The 14,724-nt window shown below is 38.6% G+C and overlaps 1 protein-coding gene across 1 annotated transcript in view; it reads right to left on the bottom strand.

The window, feature by feature from the left end:
• LOC106086263 (cysteine sulfinic acid decarboxylase) overlaps window positions 1-14,472 on the bottom strand; it is a 47,112-nt gene extending 32,640 nt beyond the window's left edge. The window contains exon 1 of the mRNA XM_013250861.2: window positions 13,967-14,472. Coding sequence (XP_013106315.1) covers window positions 13,967-14,245 — 279 coding nt within the window. The 5' untranslated portion in view covers window positions 14,246-14,472. The remainder of the gene's footprint in view (window positions 1-13,966) is intronic.
• Window positions 14,473-14,724: the final 252 nt, after the last annotated feature.

The raw sequence follows: 14,724 nt of genomic DNA, 5'->3' as shown, positions 1-14,724 counted from the left end.
TCCTTCCAAGTGACATATTCATTTTCCCTATCCTCTTTACCCCATTCTCGTAATACCTAGAATACTGTGGAATTACAGAATTCAATAGAATAATAAGTCAAATGCTTTGTACTGCCAACAGTAATAAATAAAAAAAAAAAAACAATTTTAATTATCACCAGGTAATTGTCGTCACACATCAGTTCATTTCCGATTGTCATGTAATTCCCAAGTGATTAATAGACATTTAAATGATGCCCCAGATTGAACCCAAACAATGCAATGCTGTAGGTTTTGTTTATGTGCCAATTGGAATATGAAATAAGATTGTACATGAAATTGTAATCAAACCTACAGAAAAAAAGAATTAATGTTGCTTTCAGAGTAGTTATCGCCAGTCGGTCCCCAGACAATATGATTCGTAGAGAAGCTTAATTGACTGGACCAGTATGACGTTTGACGTATTTGGCTGTCAGATGGCGTGGCAACAATTTATCAGTTGACAATGGAAACTTTTCTTAATGTAACTGGGACACTCTTTTTTCGTATGTTGATATATTATACATACTTAGCATACATATGTATATGTGTGAAAATTTTTAGTGCCGCAAAATGGTTATCAAACGAGAGCATTTTTGTTGATACGCTAACATTTTTCATGGAACTCAATTTGTATTACGTAGAACTTGTAAAAAATATAATGTTATGAAAAGGACAATGATTCCAACGAAGTGGTATATAGCAGCAGGAGTTAACTGGGAGGCAAATGTTCCTCTCATCTGGCCATTTTTAGCGACTCTGCAATTTCCCCATGAACATTCCATTAAGGAACATCGACTCTAATGGTGTTTTATTTACCCAAAAAGCGCTTAGTTTGTGTGGAGAAAAATGCTTACTAAGCGGCTTGGGTTATCCCCACTTATTATATATACATAAGGTGTCATCATTGCGTCATGCGGAATGACAAAACTAAAGGGTGATTTTTTTGAGGTTAGGATTTTCATGCATTAGTATTTGACAGATCACGTGGGATTTCAGACATGGTGTCAAAGAGAAAGATGCTCAGTATGCTTTGACATTTCATCATGAATAGACTTACTAACGAGCAACGCTTGCAAATCATTGAATTTTATTACCAAAATCAGTGTTCGGTTCGAAATGTGTTCATTCACCGTAACGTTGCGTCCAACAGCATCTTTGAAAAAATACGGTCCAATGATTCCAACAGCGTACAAACCACACCAAACAATGCATTTTTCGGGATGCATGGGCAGTTCTTGAACGGCTTCTGGTTGCTCTTCACTCCAAATGCGGCAATTTTGCTTATTTACGTAGCCATTCAACCAGAAATGAGCCTCATCGCTGAACGGTGAATGAACACATTTCGAACCGAACACTGATTTTGGTAATAAAATTCAATGATTTGCAAGCGTTGCTCGTTAGTAAGTCTATTCATGATGAAATGTCAAAGCATACTGAGCATCTTTCTCTTTGACACCATGTCTGAAATCCCACGTGATCTGTCAAATACTAATGCATGAAAATCCTAACCTCAAAAAAATCACCCTTTATTTAGTCAGTGGTTAAAGGATTTTAATAAAATCGCATTTAAGAACTCCGAGAAACATTAATTTAAAATTAAAATTACTTTTTTTTGTTGAGATTCGATTGTTGTGGATGTGTCTAAGTGTTGCCAACGTTAAAGTACAAGGCTGGGTTGTTTTATTTACTAATCTAGCTTTCGTTTCACGGAAAATATTTTGACTTAACTTGGACTAATTTAACATGGAATTGATTTATAAAAATATTTTTAACAAAGTTATTGATTGTTTGGATAATTGTTGACATTGAAATTCCATTTGCCATTGCATCATAACATGTGATCGTAGTTAGACGAAAAAAAAAAATTGGCAAAAAAAAACAAGTAAAAGCGTGCTAAGTTCGGCCGAGCCGAATCTTATATACCCTCCACCATGGATCGCATTCGTCAAGTTCTTTGAATAACTTTTTCATATAGAAAAACAACAGTCAGAAAAACACCACCTTCAAAATTTGAGGAAAATCGAGTTAAAATTGCGCCCTCCAGAGGCTCAAAAAGTCAAACTGGGAGATCGGTTTGTATGGCAGCTATATCAGGTTAAATACCGATTTAAACCATACTTCCAACAACCAAGTGGCAGCTATATCAGGTTATAGACCGATTTAAACCATATTTAGCACAGTTATTGAAAGTCATAACAAAACATGTCATGGAAAATTTCACCCAAATCGGAAAGGAATTGCGCTCTTTAGAGGTTCATGAAGTCTTATCGGGAGATCGGTTTATATGGCGGCTGATTTAGACTATATTTGGCATTTGGCATGTTGGGAGTCATACCAGAACACTTAATGCAAAATTTTAGCCATATCGGATAAGAATTGCGCTCTCTAGAAGATCAAGAAGTCAAGACCCAAGATCGGTTTATATGGCAGCTATATCAAAACATGGATCGATTTGGCCCATTTACAATCTCAACCGACCTACAATAATAGGAAGTATTTGTGAAAAATTTCAAGCGGCTAGCTTTACTCCTTCGGAAGTTAGCGTGCTTTCGACAGACAGACGGAGGGACGGACGGACATGGCTAGATCGACATAAAATGTCATGACGAACAAGAATTTATATACCTTATGGGGTCTTAGACGCATATTTCGAGGTGTTACAAACAGAAAGACAAAATCAGTATACCCGCATCCTATGGTGGAGGGTATAAAAATGGAGAATGGGAATATATAAATGCAAGAAATTATAGATGCGAAACGCATCTGAAAATGAAGAACGTGGTATAATTTAAATAAGATATATATTTATGTGCAACAATGTTGAATATTTAATTATCCATAACTAAAGTAGGCATCTTAATATTGATCAACAGTGGATCAATACTTCGAGATATTATACACGAAACGCTAAGGATATATATATGGTATACATATATATGGTATACATTAAAATTTTTTTCAATGTAAAAATAATTTCTTCTTTAGACAATTTACAGAGATGGCAATGACGATGAAAATTCTATGAGATGTTAAGTACAAACCCAAGTGAACGACAAACATTCCAATCCCTTTGCTAATATTCAACCTACCTGCGTTTATTGTTCTTTAAATGATTTTGGTTTGAAGCCTCATTGGCAGCAGCAAAAAATGCAATCACGGTTGAAAAAGTTGACTTGAATTTTTTCGTCATCAACATAATGCCCACTGTAGCGCAGAGGTTCGAATGTCCGCCTATGATGCTGAACGCCTGGATTCAAATGCTGGCAACATTTGTTAGGTACTAAGCTATGTAAAAAAACTTCTCCCCAAAGAGATGTCGCATTGTGGCACACCGTTCGGATTCGACTATAAAAAGGAGACCCCTTACCATTGAGCTTAAACTGAAATCGGATAACACTAATTGTAATACGCTTGTTATAAAGGGTGGGATTTTTTAGCTATAATCTTTTTGGCAACACTGGTTAAACAGCTGATGCACGTTTCGTGTTTTATTTCTCTGTCAAACACCTTCAGTTTGGTGTATAATTTAACCGTGAATCGTTTTACAAATGAAAAACTCTTGCAAATTATTGAATTTTATTATCAAAATGAGTGTTCATTGCGCGCTTTTTCCATTTTATAGATGAAGCTCATTTTTGGCTCAATGGGTAAAACGTCACAGTTTGGTGTGGTTTATGGGCTGGCGGCATCATTGGACCGTACTCCTTCAAAGATGATGCGAATCGTAATATAAATGTGAATGGTGAGCGTTATCGTGAGATGATATCCAACTTTTTTTTTGCCCAAAATGCAGGAGCTGGTTTCGGTGTCACATGCCACTTGCCACACAGCACGCGTAACAATGGACTTATTGAGAGGCGAGTTCGGTGAACATTTTATTCCGCGTTCGGTACCGGCTAATTGGCCGCCTAAATTGTGCGATTTAACGCCTTTAGACTGTTTTTTGTGGGGCTATGTTGAATCTCATAATATACACACAAGCCCGCTTAAATTGACGCATTGGAAGACTACATTGAAGCATTTATTAGTGAGATACCGGCCGAAATGTTGGAAAGAGTATGCCAAAATTGGACTTAGCGGATGGACCATTTGAGGCGCAGTCACGGTCAACATTTGCATGAAATAATCTTCAAACATAAAATTATATGGACCTTACTATCGATTCAAATAAAGATTTCCTGCATTAATATCTTAAGTATACGCATTCCCGTGCACTTCTGCATCTTGCAGTAAACCGTGAAAATTGATGTTTTATCACCCCTCCCAATCTTTCCTGTTGAGAATGTATACCCTCAGAATAGGAGTACTTGGGGAAAGGAGACGGTCTTTCTGGCAGATGTCTGTGCGATAATAATCAACGCAATCGGCATTCTAGGTAGAAATTATATATCATCACAATCTACAATTTGGAATCCGCAGTACAACAGCATAAAAGATCGTCCTGCAAACACTTGAAGAAGGAGATTGACAAGGAGGTTGCCGGAACGCTCAACTGACAGATCGTTCCGCAAATCATTTCGGCCCTGTTTCTTAAAGGATTGAAAGGAATTTATATACGTCAGGGCTCTAAAGCTTTCAATAGTCAGTCAGAGCTCTACGCTGGGCATAACGCAGACATAAGTACCACACCAGGGCTAAATTTCAGTAATAAGGCTGATATAGACCAGAAATTGACGAATAAATTTCTTGGTTTTCGCAAGACATCTTGGAGTACTCGAAAAGGGGTGATAACTGGGTACTGCAAGGGGACTTTTGGCGGCACGCATGGGAATCCCACATAATGTTTACTGCAGATTATGCCTTCAGTAAGATAAGAATAAAATTGTTTTTATTTATTTAATGATTACCTATAGAACAAGATTAAATGTGATAGTTATAGTTCACGCTTATAAGAAAAGTCATGTATCCTTCTTAAGAAATAATAAAACAATTTTTAAGGGAATAAACATTTTCAAATATCATTATAGAAAATAATTGAAATAGACTTTAGAATTTTGTGAAATAGTTAAAATAAACTTTAAAATAGGTTAGAAAATAATATTGTTTAAAAAAATTAATTTTAAAACAGCTGATTTCGAAGAAATATTGAAAGCATTTTTTTTTTAATTGACACGTTGCTGATGTTTTGGATATTATGAGGAAGAGTATTCCAAAGACGTATGGTACTCGTATAAAACTGTCATTCAGATACTTAGCTCCTTCTTCTAAAAGGAAAAAGTTTCCTACCCCTTCTATATCGGGCAAATATTAATTTATCATAGAGGTATTTAGGTGTTTGCTTCTAAATGATTTTATGTAAGAATAGAAGAGGGGTAGAGAGAGAACTAGTAGAGATCTAGTTCTATGTAGATTGTCGATACTACAGCCGTAAAGGGAAGTAGCCAAGAGAGAAACATGTTGAGTCCTTCTTACACAATACGTATGTCTATTGAATACTTCATTTAATTTTCGTTGGCTTAGTGAATGGCAGTTTGAAAAAAGTTCACACCCATAGATCGGACCACAAATTAGAAATGTCTTTGCTAACAGAATTCGAATTTCTATTGGTATATAAGAGTGTGTTATCCACATTGCATGCAGCTTTGCCTATGTCTGCCCGCTACAGAATTTATATGATTTTACCAAGTTATAGAACAGTTAAAAATCACACCTAAATTCTTAGCACTAGACACAGTATCAATTTTCTCTTGATTTATGGTGATATCTAGGTCTCGCAAACTAAATCTTTTATTTTTGTGAATAACAATCACTTTGAATTTCTGGGGGTTCAGAAATTAACCAACTTATAGAAACAGGACAGATCCTCTTTGAGTTTTGCAACGCATTCATTAATATTATTAACAGAGCCGCTAAGGAATAACTGAACGTCATCAGCATACATAAGGAAGGAAGATCGTTTGCGTAGAGCGAAAAAAGGAGCGGACCAATTATTGAGCCTTGTGGAACTCTATTGGGCAATAGAATTGGCTCTGATATTGAATCACCTACGTACACTGACTGTTGCCGATTTCAAAGATATAATTGAACCAATTTGATAGAAGTGTCGCTAAAAAGAAAAAGATTTCCGAGCTTCAATATAAGTTATGATGATCAACCGAGTCGAAAGCCTTCGAATCACCAATTTCGCTTTTAATTGACTCCGAAACTTCAACTAGTGCACTAACGCAACTATCATTGGCACGAAACGCGGATTGTCTATCGGTCAACAAATATTGATGATGGAGATATTCGGACATTTGTTTATGCAAAATCTTCTCGAAAACTTCCGAGAAGTAACATAGTATAGAAGCCTGACGGAAATCATTAATCGATTTAGGGATTGGAATTATCTTTGATGTTTTCGGAATAGTCGGATGTACACTGGTGATTAGAATTGAATTAAAGAGATGAGTAAAATAAGGTATAAGGTAAGGAACTAAGATTCTAATGAATCTTGGGTCAATATTATCAAGACCAATAGCATTTGATTTGACTGATCTAAGACAATGTAAAACTTTGTCGTGCGATATACATCTAAACTCAAAACTGTAATCAACCTTTGTGCTTTCTAAAAGCCTACTAGTGTCTTGGTAAAAAGTCAAGTCCATATCTAAGGTTGGAATATTAAAAAAAGTTTCATTCAATCCATTTATATCACCATGGTAATTAAAAATTGCCAAAACGATAAACCATTTATTTTGTTTGCAGAAGCACAGGCCTTCAACATTAGGGAGAAGGTACCACTTTGGGCTGGGAGACCCGAGGATGGTTTCCACATGGAGCATAATGCAATTCGTGTCCACAAACGGAGTAAACTTGTATGTGTATGAGGTCCTATGCCCTTTTGAAGATACACTGTGTACTTCTTTTCCTATCCTATACTTTCATACCTGGTATTAAGCCATCGCAATGGGGTCAAAATAGCCTTCGAGTGAGCTCGTCTTAAGGCCAGTACGTAGCTCTAAAGTCTAGAACGCAACGTTTAAAAACAAAGCTCAACGCGCTCATTCTGATTAGGCCAATGAAAACCATTGACATCTACTAAGAGAAATTTTCGAATTAATTTGTATTACAGGGTGACACTGTAAGGTTTGGAGAATTTTTCGGCTTCATTTAAAGAATACTAATGCTTTAACAGTTTTTGCAGATTGGCCAAACCATTTTATTTTAGCTAGATCTGCGCACCGGCCAGTGTTGGTAACTTACCCATTCAACCCACGAAAATAATTTAGGGTCATATTCAGCTAGGCTTTGGGTACATAATATTGGGCAAGCAATTGTTTTCAAAGAATACACTTCAAGCAACAATTAAATTGATTATTTCCGACGCCTTAAATATTCTTCTTTTTTTCTTCGTAACATGGATAGCTAACAAGAAGAGGATTTGTATCAGATTTGCTTCTAGAATTACGACGGAGCTTTTGCCCAAATATGTTGGCCAATCTCAGGATTCATTAATAGAAGGCTAATGCCCATATTTACAAAACTTATGGCCGCTTTAAAGTAGATTTATTTGACAGTTCTTTAAAGAAAATCTGTCAAATAAACCTAATTTAAAGCTGCAAAAGTTATGTGAATTTGGGCATAAGTTACTTGCGAAAACATTAAGTGGATAGAACCCATGAACTTCATTAAGATTGTTGTGATCTGCCTATTGTGAATGTTTACAAAAGTTAGTAAAAATATTTTTTTTTTCGACAAAAAGCAGCATATTGCACATCCAAATTGCAAATTTTGCCCATGAACATTCAACTAAGGAACAGGGGCAAACTTCTCACATATCAATGAGTGCAGTCCGATTCAAGTTTAAGTTCAATGATAAGGGCCTCCTTTTTATAGCCGAGTCCGAACGGCGAGCCGCAGTGCGCCACCTCTTTGGAGAGAAGTTTTACATGACATAGTACCTCACAAATGTTGCCAGCATTAGGAGGGGAAAACCACCGCTGAACATTTTTTCTGATGGTCTCGCTAGGATTCGATCCCAGGCGTTCTGCGTCACTCATTGATATGTGAGAAGTTTGCCCCTATTCCTTAGTGGAATGTAAATGGGCAAAATTTGCAATCTAAAACATATTGACTAATCATATTTATTGTGAATTGTAGCAATTGACAAATGGCATATGTTTTTGTTCTTCACGACTCACTTATCCATCAAAAATATAAAACAGAACAGATAAATTGTGTACGCACTATTGTGAATGTGAATTAATCGTACGTTGTTGAGAATGTGTAAACGACTACACACTTGCTGTGTTTTATTTTAATTCGGATACACAAGCCGAGAAGGGCAAAAATAAAATGCAAAAAAAAATTCCAATGCAAATCTGTTTGTTTGTCATGATGGGTAACTCCATTTGCCAACCTGTCAAAACAGTATCAGGAAAAAAGTGAAGTCTACACATATATACAGAATTTACTGATTAAATTTGCAAAACATATGTTGGCATAGAAGTTAAATAAAATTTATTAAAATTTGTGCACGCAATTTTATAAATAATTGGTTTTGATTTTACTTTGCCATTCACAATAGAAGATTTCTGCGGTTGGCCACACTTATTTGTGAAAAACATATGGCAATACTGACGACATATATTCTACATAAGCATGCACTGATAATTTGTCCAGACATTCTTTGTCCTTAGTGGATAATATTTTCATACAAATTTCATTGCCCTGTACTATATGGTACCAAAATAAAACACAGCTATTATGAGTCGTTTATAACTATTTGCAACTGATTTTGTACCATTGTACATTGGGTTCGATTCCCACCAAACGCCTGATCTGACAGTACTGTGCCATCATTATGAACTAAAATAGACTAAATGAGTTGGTTTAAAAACTAGGCTTCCATTTGAAACTAACCACGCCGCCACTTGGTTCCTAAATAAAAGCAAATACTGACAAATACAGTGACAACTAGTTGGGATCTGATTATATTTATAAGCGAAAAGTATTTTACTATTTCGTTTTTGCTAGTTCTTGGTTTGACAGTGAACTTGAGATAGTCATTGACACAGTGATCTAATCTTATGTTTGGGTTGAATGTGATGGGCGAGAAATTTTCAACAGCATGTTGTGTTTGAATAGATTAGTTATCATATCAGTTTCCTTCTTCACTCCATCTTTGTACATACAACATGTCTATGAGCCATGTCGTATAAGTTTAACTAGATTATTTGGTGAGATAAACAATAAGTAAATTGGGCGAGATAGCCTTTTTATACCCTTCACCTTAGATTATTTTTACTGGAATTACTGCGAAGAAGTCATCTTGAGAGTACCTTTATAGCCCGCTCTAAATATACTAAAGATAATTAATTTTTGTTTTTTTAATTTTTTTTTTTTTATCGAGGGCTCCGTATTTTGTGGAAAAGGCTAATATATATTAATAAATAGAATATTATTAGGCACCCTTTAAATACTTTAGGACATGTTTAAAAATTAAAATTGGAAATTTGACCATAAACGTGTCATTAAGTAAAAGCAGGCAGACTTCTCTCATATCAGTAAGTGCTTTACGGTTCACATCGTAGCCCAATGATATGGGCACTACTTTTATTAGACGAGTTCGTATGGTGCGCCGCTGAACGAAACATTTTTGTAAAGACGTTTGCATAGCAGAAGAACTTACAAAAGTCGGCAGCATTAGTTGGTTGGCATTGGAATTCCCATTCCCACCTATTACTTGAACGCGTGAGTTCGATTCCTGGCGAGATTATCAGAAAAATCTCTCAGCCATAGTTATCTTCTTACTAACGCTGGCAACATTAATGAGATATTAGCTGGGCCGGTGTGCTTCGCTACACCCTAGGCTAGGTTAGGTTGAAAAGAGGGTGCAGATGTTAATCCGCCCCATGTCACTATGGACATACACCTAAGCCGGTAATCGGACTTAATGGCAGCTATATCTAAATATAGTCCGATTTAATCCATATTTAGATTAGATGTCGGGCAGCCTAAAACTTTTATGGGCTTCAGACCCTTAATCGGGAGATCGGTCTATATGTCAGCTATATCTAAATATAGTCCGATCTGAACTATATTTGGGTCAGATGTTGGTAAACCTACACTGTTTCAAATTTCAGCGAAATCGGATAAAAAATAAAGCATTTATGGGCAGTAGACCCTTTATCGGTAGATCGGTCTATATAGCAGCTTTATAAAAATATGGTCCGATTCGATCCGTTCAAGAACTTAACCAGCATGTATCAAAAAGACGTATCTGAGCCAAATTTCAGCTCAATATCTCAATTTTTGAAGGCTGTAGAGTGATTACAACAGACGGACGGACATACATACATACGGACATCGTTAAATCGTCTTAGTATTTTACGACGATCCGAAATATATATATACTTTGTACGATCGGAAATTGATATTTCGATGTGTTGCAAACGGAATGACTAAATGAATATACCTTCTATCCTACGGTGGTGGGTAAAAAAATTAACCTCGAAAAAGAACATTTTAAGTTAAGAATTCCGTGAAACTTACAAAATCCTTAATTGTTTTGTTGGTTCATGTCTGCTATCGTGTCCCCACCTAAGTACCGGTGTCTGTTAGCCGCGAAAGACGGGCAATAACATAGGAAATTCTGCAATGTCGCATCATCTTCCCCACATGCTATCACCGGCACCGATTTTACATAAGTGAGCTCGTGGTCCTATGTGTCCCGTTATGATACCGAAAGCTATAATGACCTCCTTCTTACTTCCTTTCAGTAATAGCCGAACGTTTCGCTGTTCCACACGGTTACATGAGCAATCGTCGCCTACGCCCTTAACTCGGACTGCGTTGACTCAAAAGGCTTTAGCTTAACCAAGCTAATTGACGGCAGTTCTCTGGCCTTCACTGCCAAATCGTCTGCTTTCTCATTCCCCGTTAATGCATTATGGCCCAGTACCCAAACGATGCGGATTGTGCCATCCTCAGAGAAGGCGTTAATCTCCTTCTTACATTCCAACACTGTTTGTGATCTTACAGTCCTAGTTGTTATTGCCCTTATGGCCTGTTGACTGTCCGTAAAGATGTTCATATTTGATGCCCGTAACCGCCCGGATCTCCCCCTCCGTATTATGGTCAGGCAGTCTAAGACAAATCTGTCCCTGGGTTCTCAATATAGACCCCCAGGCCCCCTCTAGTTTAGATCCATCCGTGTAGTATGATCTTCCAGATGACAGTGCTAGGTTTCCGTCAATGCAAGACTGTGCCGCTGGCAGAAGTCCTCGCTCTCGACTTCAAGTGTCGCCTCAGGTATCCGATCAGACATTTCTTCCCCTCCTTTCAGCTTTCATATCGTCGCCTCGATTGTATGACCTGCTCCTATCCATATCTCCCACCGCCTTAAGTCTCATAGCCGCAATGGCTGTCTCACACTTAATCTGTATGTCTATGGGTCGGATATCTAGAATGGTCTCCATTGTCCGAGTAGGTGTGGTCCGCATCGCTCCGCCTATGCCAAGACAAGATGTTCTCTGAACCTGTTGTATAATACTACCGTTGTACTTTTCTCCATCATAGTTCACCATACTACTGAGACGTAAGTAAGTATTGGTCTAATCACGCTCCTGTAGAGCCAGTGGATTATCCTCAGATTCAAGCCTCCACATAGTGCCCAACATATGTGAGCTTTCACGGTACGCTCCTAAATGTGGCACCTCTAATTCAATTTCCTGACCAAGATCACACCAAAGTATTTGACCTTGTCAGATATCGAAATCGTTTTATTGAGGAAACGTTGTGCGTTTTGCCCACCTTTGTCTTCCTCGTGAACAGTCATATTTCAGTCTTCTCTGGGTTAACATTGAGACCCCTAGGTCTAGCCTAAGACCCTTCTCCCCTTTTGCGTAGCTGGGTCAGAATCTTACCCCTTACAAGTATTATAACATCGTCTGCGTAGCAGACGGGTTCAAATGCCACCTCATTCAGCATCCGTAGTAGGTCATTTATGGTAGTCACCCATAGAAGTGGCGATAAAATGCCCCCCTATGGCGTGCCTTGTGCCACTTTCTCCCTTATATTTATGTGATGGGGGATACACAATTTATCCACCTGTCCTTTTGCATGTGGTTTATCCCAATCGGTTAAGAAGTCCGTTTAGGGCCGGACAGCGCCCTTGAGACCTTACTCCCATATTGTTCCCATGAATCCTACATTGTTGCCACGGGCCCACTATTGGGCGGGACGGCCCACCTGAGACCAGAACCCATATTTCGATATATGTTTCGTATTCTATCCCAAAATAACTTTCGTTTGAGTGTTATATTGTCTCCATAGGTTCACTTTTGATTGTGGGTGATACTTTTGGGGTAGGGCGGAGGGTACTACCCTCTTCAGATTTAAAAAATGAAATACCTAGAGTATTACACCCGTCTTCACCATCCTACACAATCTGTGAAAATTTCAAAGAAATGGTTTCAACCCTTTTCGAGTCTATACGGAGAAAACAAAACTCACTTTTACTTTTATACTACCGCGTCTTCAGGCAGGTTGTCAATCATGTACTTTGACGGGCAACTAAATCGCGTTCGTGCACATCAGCCTATTTATAGGGATGACATTTAAGGTCTTGATCAAGATTCACTAATAGAAGGATAGGTTACTTGCAAAAGCATAAAGTGGATAGGCCCCATGAGCATCATTGAGGATGTCAACTCTGCCGATTGAAAATGTCATCAAATAGGAGAAAACATAAACAAGGAATAAATGTAAAAAGAGAACAAGTTGGCATCCTTGGCTGACTGCTTGGCTTAACCTTATTCAGTGAATCCTGGTTCTTGATGAAGAATTCGATGAACATTGTTGTCAGTGTTCCCATAGCGACTGTGTGTTTGGGAGAATTCGTCGAACAGTGCTGTCACAAATTCCCATGGCAGCTGCGTGTTTGCGAGCGAAACGTCGGGGAGAACGCACAACTGACTGCCTCGCTTTTTCGCTATTTTCCGTAGTTCTGATGGTCCATTGAAGTTCTGGGTTAAGCGACTTTTCTTCACTCCCGAAATAAGTTAACTCACTGCAGAATCGAATTGCGGCTTGGAACCAGACTGTGAGGAGGAATTTCAAAGCGAGCGTAAAAGGTACGCTACGTAACAATAAGTGAACGACCGTTAGAAAAGAAGCACTCTCTGCTCCCTAGACCAGGGCATGATGGCACCTGATTGGAGAGTGAACCAAACTTTGGGATTTCCCCTCCAGTCCGCCTATGGCGCTGAACGCCTGTCGCTCTGAGGCACGCCGTTCGGACTCGGCTATAAAAAGGAGGCCCCTTTTCTTTGAGCTTAAAATTGAATCGGACAGCACTCATTGATATGTGAGAAGTTTGCCCCAGTTTCTTAATGGAATGTTCATGCGCAAATTTGTTTTTTAGTTATCCCCTACTGCAAATGCAAATTTGCTCATGAATATTCCATTGAGGAACAGGGGAAAACTTCTCACATATCTATGAAGCCTGTCCGATTCAAGTTTTTTATAGCCGAGTCCGAACGGCGTGCCGCAGTGCGACGCCTCTTTCGGGAGAAGTTATCCCCTTACTAATTGATGAAGCCTGTCCGATTCAAGTTTAAGCTCAAAGAAAAGGGGCCTCCTTTCTATAGCCGAGTCCGAACGGCGTGCCGCAGTGCGACGCCTCTTTCGGGAGAAGTTATCCCCTTACTAATTCATGTAAAACTCTCCTACGAAGAGATGTCGCTCAGCGGTACTACGGTTGGGCTCGGATATAAATAGTCCTCTTAGCCCATCATAAAATGTGTATGTGTGAAAACCTCTCAATTGACCACACTTTACAGTAAGGGCCTTTTAAGGCATTCACAATTTTGTTCCAACTCCCGTATAAAAGGTATTAAACATTTGCACTAACTTCGCAAAAGTTTGGTGTGTGAACATTCAAATTCCTATGGGGACAATTTTTTGGGGTATTGACAACAATATCCCCCTGCTCCCAAACCAAACAACATTAACAGCTTACCTTCAATTCCTCTGGCTGCACAAAATTCACAATTTTCTCATGCCATTCATCGGGATTGGCACAAAATGCTTTCTCATCCACCAACATTTGGTGGACAGAGCGCAACACTTTCCAATCGTTGGCCAAATTGAGACGTATCTCTGCAACTTCCTTGGGGACTGATGGTGTTGATTGCAAACTATTGTTAATTACTGCTGAAGTAGAAGCACCCACTCTAATGCCATTGCTGGGATTGGGGCTGGGTGTAGTTGGAGTGCTGATGCTGTTGTATGACAACATTTTGAAAAAATGTTTTGGGTGTTGGCAAATCGATTGGCGCGTGTTACTCTTTAAATTTCAATTTCTCGCGAATTCCGCTGTTGTTTATTTATTTCGTTTTTTTTTTTCTCTAGTACTGGGCCACTTAGAGCTTCGACGTTCGTTTTGCACATGAAATGAGGCAACCTTCTCTGTCGAAGTCCGCGAACGTTGTGCTGGCTGGGAATTCTATAAACTCGCTCTACAGCCATTGTCGGGGTCCCTATCAATAGCAATACCGACACCAACACTACCACTGTGCGTACTGCTGCTGATGATTGTTTACCGCCAAGTCACCGACAGACATAGCAAGCAAGTGCAAAGGGTCGGTGTTTGCCGCCGTTGTTGTTACCCGCAAGCGGCAAGAGCGAATGGCAAGCGCCTACAACTGCTGATTACTCTGCTGCCCATCCCATCTCCGTATAATATACAACAACAAAAACTATTTTGTACCCAACACC

Source organism: Stomoxys calcitrans, chromosome 1, assembly GCF_963082655.1.
Source record: "Stomoxys calcitrans chromosome 1, idStoCalc2.1, whole genome shotgun sequence".
Taxonomy (NCBI): Eukaryota; Metazoa; Arthropoda; class Insecta; order Diptera; family Muscidae; genus Stomoxys; species Stomoxys calcitrans.
This window is presented reverse-complemented; position numbering and strand designations above follow the sequence as displayed.